The 6,735-nt window shown below is 41.4% G+C and overlaps 1 protein-coding gene across 1 annotated transcript; it reads right to left on the bottom strand.

Annotated features, from left to right (window-relative positions):
• LOC129586451 (atrial natriuretic peptide receptor 1-like) lies at positions 1–6,182 on the bottom strand. The gene is made up of 20 exons (XM_055479712.1): positions 5,363–6,182; positions 5,218–5,281; positions 4,759–5,060; positions 4,656–4,699; positions 4,551–4,589; positions 4,405–4,485; positions 4,204–4,347; positions 4,023–4,073; positions 3,630–3,809; positions 3,370–3,517; positions 3,238–3,310; positions 2,999–3,131; positions 2,740–2,889; positions 2,233–2,418; positions 1,882–2,167; positions 1,458–1,749; positions 1,169–1,394; positions 859–1,003; positions 718–766; positions 1–615 (listed from the first exon to the last, which is right to left on the bottom strand). Exons 1-20 carry the CDS (start codon positions 5,745–5,747, stop codon positions 420–422), a joined length of 3,174 nt encoding a protein of 1,057 aa, XP_055335687.1. The 5' UTR covers positions 5,748–6,182; the 3' UTR covers positions 1–419.
• Between the last annotated feature and the right edge of the window lie 553 nt (positions 6,183–6,735).

Genomic DNA, 6,735 nt, shown 5'->3' with positions numbered 1-6,735 from the left:
ACAGTGCGGTGTGAAAATGTGATTTCTACTTGTTATTAATAAAAGGACATGCATGCAATAGCGAACGCATCCAGTATACAGAGTAGTGACATTCAGTTACCGTATTTGCAAACCTAACATCAGTGCGATTCACTTAAAAAAATTAAAAAAAAAGAACGGATAATAATATTTTTGTCCTGTACTTATTCGACCATACTTCAAGAAGCATTTTGTCTACATTTACGTCAAACAGAATGCGTTCACATTAAGCACTAAATAACTAACGGATTTCAGGGTTATGGGTTCGGCTCGTCTCTGCGCTGCCAAAGCTCAGACGAATATGGGCTTCGACAAACTCTTGTTTTATCCTTCCGTGAAAAGGAAGCTCATAGGTAACCAATGTTAACAGTACTACATGGGCATCCTTCCTCTGATTGTTTTTACGCTTTTACAAAGAAACCATTCAGCCAATAGGTTTTCATGTGCTCTTTGCCCTTGACAGAAGTGATTCCTCGATATTCAATATCGAACCGGCTAGTTTCCTGGAGCAGAGCTGCAGTGAAGTGGCTGACCTGGGTGCGATTCGGCGTTCCAGGAGTGCACATTCTGGACGCAGTATTTACCGTGTCACCAAATCTACAAAGAATTTAAAGATAGAGCGTCACATGACGTTTTTTCTGTTTTTCCGCTCTTGCAACGGTGACACCGCAGTACGAGTACAGAGTACAATGTTCATACAGGCAGTATCGTAGACGACGGAACCCGACAACCCCGGCAGCGCAAGGACCTGAAAGGATTTTGAAACTTGATACACTACATTTTTACGCATGTCAAAATGCATTTAAATTCATGCCAAAACTATGGAGAATGTCTTCAAACCGGAATGAATTCCCGATTTCAACTGTAGCCACTGTAGATTCGGCTGAGCACAGAGTGTTGGTGCGGTTTGCAAAATCATTACTGCCAGGTCGGCCGTGACCTGTACATGGCGATTGCCGTTTTCAACTACCAATCCACTGGCCATCTAAAACAATAAGGAATACCTAAAAGATTCTGGAAGTTTTCCCTCTGCCTTACACCAAACAATCTTCGCATTACGGCACCGAGAACAGAAGATAACAAGTCCATGTGATATTCTGCAGTCCTAAACTGTGGTCAATAGGGATCCAAATGTTTTGAGTGACCTTACCAGATAGCAATCTTCAACGACCTCAACCTTGTAAATGTCATCAGAAAAGAGACTGATCACCCGGTCCATGTGGCTTTCGACCTGATCAATCATGTCCATCAGTACTTTTGGTGAACTCTTCTGCATTAGTTGCGAGAAGCCGCACAACTGCGTAAACATAACCGATACGCATTCAAAATGCTCCGCCGGCACTGTATTACCGGCTCGTATCATACTAGCAACCCATCTGTTAACAAAATTAACAATGTAAACCAAATTGGCGCCGGTATTGGTTAATATGAGCATTTACCGGGGAAACAGTTGCGCCACCAACTCATTGCATTTAGCCATTTCTTCCATTAAATTTTTCGTACGCAAATTGACCTCGTACTCCAGTTCGCGTGTATAATCACTTAGCCGGTTCTGAACTTTATCGATAAAATTCGCACTACCATTGGGTGTTGAAAATATTTCCGATGTTTCTGCTAACTTTCCTCTCAACTGTTTGATCGATGGTCGGGACATTACGCTGTCTTGCCAACAAATGTTAAAAATATGGAGAGATCCATGGAGAAATTCAGGGCAAGATTGGTTACAATCATCTGCAAAAGTACTCTGCTTTTATTACGTTTGCACAATTCCTCACCAATGCTTATGCATAAAATAAGGTCAACGCTTCTGCAGCCTACAGATACTCGTAACTTACATGACTACATTAAAACTTTACAGTATACCAATGCATGTAAATTTTTGCGTTGTCAGCAATTCCCACAGCACCACGCAGGTTGCGTACACATCGCCTTTCTGGTTCCATTCGATAGAAGAAACTTCTTCCTTCTTCCACAAGTGTCGACAAAAGCCTGTATGGATGTAGCTTTCCTGAAAGCTGCATATACTATTCTGCAGCCTGGAGTTAATCAGTCCGCTGATTTTTAACGTGAAATGCTTGTCAACGTGGCAATGATAGCCGCACAAGCAGCCATGATATTCCAGAGATGTTGAGTGTATGCACATTACACCCTGAAAAAGTCTTCTTTAATTTTCAGAACATTTGATTTCTGAAGTATTGAGGTTGTAATGTATACCTGAAGAAAATCGTTGACTAATGAACTAATTAATGTCATGTCAAGGCTAATTAGTCCCTTGAATACGTCGTACAAACATCCTCGTCCAGCTCGATCTGTGATAACGCCGATCTGGCTGCTCCTGCTATTTCCGAGCATGGTAATTCCGTAAAATCGTGCAACGTGTGGATGGTTAAAGGTTCGCAACTACAAATTGAAGAAACTATCATTGTGCGCCTGCGCTCCGTAATAATAATATCTTCGCTCATCATGCACTGCTTGAGCGATTTCAGTAAATGAGCGTCTTCGAAGTAAACTGCTACAATTACATATTCTGCCATGTCGATCACGTGAGCAAATCTACTCTGTATTGTACTGATTACCTTTATTTTATTTTAAACATTTTTTTACGAAAATACTTCCAGTGCTTTTGGTTTTGCGCAGACATTGACACTATTAAGTCGTAATATACAGTAGTCACTCCAAATGTACCAGTACAGAATGCGCGAGTTTCTATTAAGTAAGTACCTTTTCCATATAATGCAAAACGTTTCGCGTGCTTGCAATGTGGTCAATAACATTTCCGTCCATGGCTACAGCCAACTCTTCAATCGTAACGTCGAGTCCTTTTAATTTGGCGGAAACGTACTTGCAAGCCTGATCGAAGGAAGAATGATGCTAAACGAGAACTGTAACTGTCGAATTTCGAACGCAGGCTGTGTTTTGCGGTCAAAACGTTCTGCTCTCACGAAAAATGTAATTGCCTGTTGAGTTATTTAGGACGTACCGTATCTTGAGCCTGAGGCTTGGGTGCCGTAAACCTACTATCATAACCCGAACAGCGCGTAGGAAACTCTATTTTGGACTGATCAATTCTCCACCAGACGGTCAGCGCCATGGAGTTCGATCGTTTGACAAACCTGCGGTTGAGGCACAACGACAGAGTGACTCAGCAACTGCAGTAGTTTTACGGTACGTATCACAATCTGTGCTAAATTCAAGTCAAATGGGTTCGAGTAAGCTTACCAAATGGCTATGCACACCGTAACCACACAGACGACCAAAGCCCCCGATACTGCTAACGAAGTAACCGAAGTCCCTGAAACAGCACTGCCCCTTTGAAAATTTGGAATACCGCAAAGTAGGTCAGTCGTGTACCGTTTGGATAACAGATTTTACCAGGCTCCGTGTTGTAGCCACATTTTGGTTCGTTCAACGGCGGCCATGTACCGTTGCCTGCCCAGTACCGCAGATCATACAACTGCACCAAGGGTGGGTTGCCGATCGCACGTTTACATAAAAATGCCTGCGAGAAATTAAGACCAATAATTTAGATGGGTGCAAGGTGTATCTAGTCAGACCTGCATCATTATGATGACTGAGCTTATGAAAGGGTTTTCTCTGAAGCCTGCAACTACCTTTTGCGTGCCGTTTTCATCAAACCTCCACATATATAGATCGATATGCCTGCTTCCGTTGGCATCCATGTAGATCTCGCTGATGTTACGATCGAAAGTGCGGTTTAGGAACTGTTTTGCCAAATACGAACCATCGTGATAAGGGTGTTCGCAACCATCAGACCGCAAATCATTCATGACCTTTGAAGGAGAGCATAGCATCATCATTAACATGCACAGGGACCGTATTGGCCTTATATGTCAGGGATGCTGACGCTTCTGAAGCCTGTTCTCTGTTACGAAGTAATACAGTACAGCAACAGCTGAGAAAAATCACTGTTAAATTTGCAGTTTTAAATTAAATTTACTTTACCAGTTCTAAATTGGACAAAGATTACGCTTAAAAGCATTTACCTCTGCCAGTATCCTCACTGCATAGTAGCTGCTCAGCATCAGCGGGAAAGGCTGAAGAGATCGAGAAGCATTTTCTGCTGTTAATCATGCTAGTTAATGATGCTAATTTTTGCCTAGTTAGTACTGCCCAAACCAAATCAAGTACGCTATTAACTTTCTAAAAATTAATGCCCATTTATACTTCGTCTTCAATGCTGTAGGTGTAGCTGAAGTCACGTTCTGTATGAGCCATAAATCGTTGTGCCAGGTCGCTTCTAGCTCTGGGAGATTCATGAATGTCAGCAGGTCTCATCAGCAGAAGAGACTGGAACGCTTGGAATGCAATCTGCAAGATTTCTGGGATCTTTCGTTGTTTAATGACTAAGCAATTTGTTTTGCGCACTTGATCGTTTTCATCTTCGTACTTCCAGTGCATACGTCCATACGCTTTTTTATTGATCATTATTTCCAGCGCCATGTAGACCTGTAAAGTAACAAAAAAACGAACAAATGTGCTCATGGTTTATTCTGAATTCTCGTTCCGCTTACGTATTCTCCATTCGTCATATTCGCTTTTTGCGCCGCTACCTGCAATTATCTTTTGAGTTGACTTTCTTTCAAATATTGTGCATTTATTGCCTAAATACAAGGTACCAAAAAGCTCCTCACGGCTTGACCATTTCCAAAGAAAATTACAACTGCAATAAAAATAGCATCTGAAGAAATTATGTCAGTGGCCGCGAGATATTTTACTTGCCTCGAGTTTGGGTGCGAATGCTTTTCAACAAGTGCTCAAAATTGTACCCCGCAGTCACGTTAATATTTTCTCGAAGGATTGGTCCTTGTCCAATTGTAGCGAGGGAGTCTTTATTCATTTCGTCAGAGTATACCCGATAAATCTCTTCGGATCCAAAGTCCAGAATGGTCATGAAGGTCACCCAGTTAAATCTAAGCAGTATCTCGCAGAAGAGTAGCGTCATAGCGGGGTAATTAGTGCGTGCGACGGAAATCCAAGTTGGATTTGCAGTTCTGTCATTAATTTGTGGCGTGGTAGATGTGCTAATAAAAATAAAGCGCAAAGTGGGTGGATCAGATTTCTGGTGCACACGCAAAAAAAAGTATTTATTGTACGCATATATTTTTGTATGTGTACTATCATAAGCTCGTTTTTGCTGTAATAATATTTTCATGATAAGAATGAGGTTGCAGCACTTACATAGTGACAAACAGCATGTTCCACTGGCGGAAAAACTCAGTGAGATCAGGTAAAATGATTCCCGCTGTCATAAACATACGCTCGTATTTAACCTTACAGCGTTATTTTACGAAATAAGACTGCGTTTACGTTCTAAGGTACCAACCGGGTATCATCATAACATTTATGGCCGATGGGTCGCGTTTCCGGTAGTACCATTCAGCAGCCAATCGTCCGGTGAATTCGTGCGATATCATTTTAGTCCATGGCATGTCGTCAAAAATATATTTCAACGTGAAGTTTAACGTGTCATTGTACAATATGTCTATGTCATCGACGGCAACTGTCATTGGCGGGCCGCTGTACGTCAACTGCGCGTAACTATTGGTGTGCAATTGTCCACCAATGGCGATCAATTGTACTGGCAGTTTTTTAGCCATAGTAAGATGATGACTTAGATCCGTGATTGCAATTGATAATGCAAGCCACATGCAGAGACGCAGGTAACGAAAACTCAGCCAGCGGGTTCTATAAACGGCAAATTTTGGCATTTTCCTAAGAAAATACCAATGTTCTAAACGAGTATTATGTTTTTATGTAATCCGCCAGCGTGCAAATAAGGTTAAGCAGGCAATCGCTTATGCTTGAATATATATTTTGTGGCCTTTCGGTGAATAATATCGATTTGCGATTTGACTGCAGGACGTTTCTCGGGCGCTTATCCAAAGGATAATACTTGTTGTAGCAATGGAAAATCGCTTGAGGCCGGTAAACACCTATCAATTATTACTCATTTTTGAGATAATAAGCTCATGCGGAGGCCGATCTGTTACATTATTAATCTTTAAAGCATTGGCGGGATAAGGATTAATGTGAGTGACGTTTGGTACTTGAATCTTCAACCATTTTCCGTGATCCAGTATTCCGGAATATTTCCACAAAATAAAAGGAAACTTTATACAGGTAATTACAGCACAGCATGGAGAAGTCTGTTGTCGATGGTCGAAGAGACTACTCATCTAAATTTGCCGCCGGCGGCACTGTTAATGACTATCTGTGTTCTGTGTTTAATGACTACGGCGGCATATCTATACGGTGTCACATAATATCAACAATATTAGGAATAATCAGAGCAAACTGTCCGTCCAACTTTGGCAATCGGCAACGTGATTCCATTAATTTTGCATATTCACTTCCGCTTTTCTGCCGAGTATCTGTGAACTGTATAATCTAGACGGACATAATTAATTGTGATTTGAGACACATCGTGACATATTAGGTTGTCCGGGATAATTTTATTACAGTCATTTCAAGAAATGTTTCTACATGAGCCGACCGGACGAAGGTGTAGTATTACAAGCTGTAATTATTTGTTGTCACTGAGTGGCTCGAAATTTGTTCTAAACCAGTGGTAGTGTAAATAAACCACTATACCGTACATGCGCAAAATATGTACTGCTTCAAAACGTATTGTGTTAGTATGCTGCGCATTTACCAGTGGTGCAAAATTTACTTAGATAAATACATACAATCACACCT

This window comes from Paramacrobiotus metropolitanus, unplaced genomic scaffold (assembly GCF_019649055.1).
Source record: "Paramacrobiotus metropolitanus isolate TYO unplaced genomic scaffold, Prichtersi_v1.0 Parri_scaffold0000021, whole genome shotgun sequence".
Classification (NCBI taxonomy): Eukaryota; Metazoa; Tardigrada; class Eutardigrada; order Parachela; family Macrobiotidae; genus Paramacrobiotus; species Paramacrobiotus metropolitanus.
This window is presented reverse-complemented; position numbering and strand designations above follow the sequence as displayed.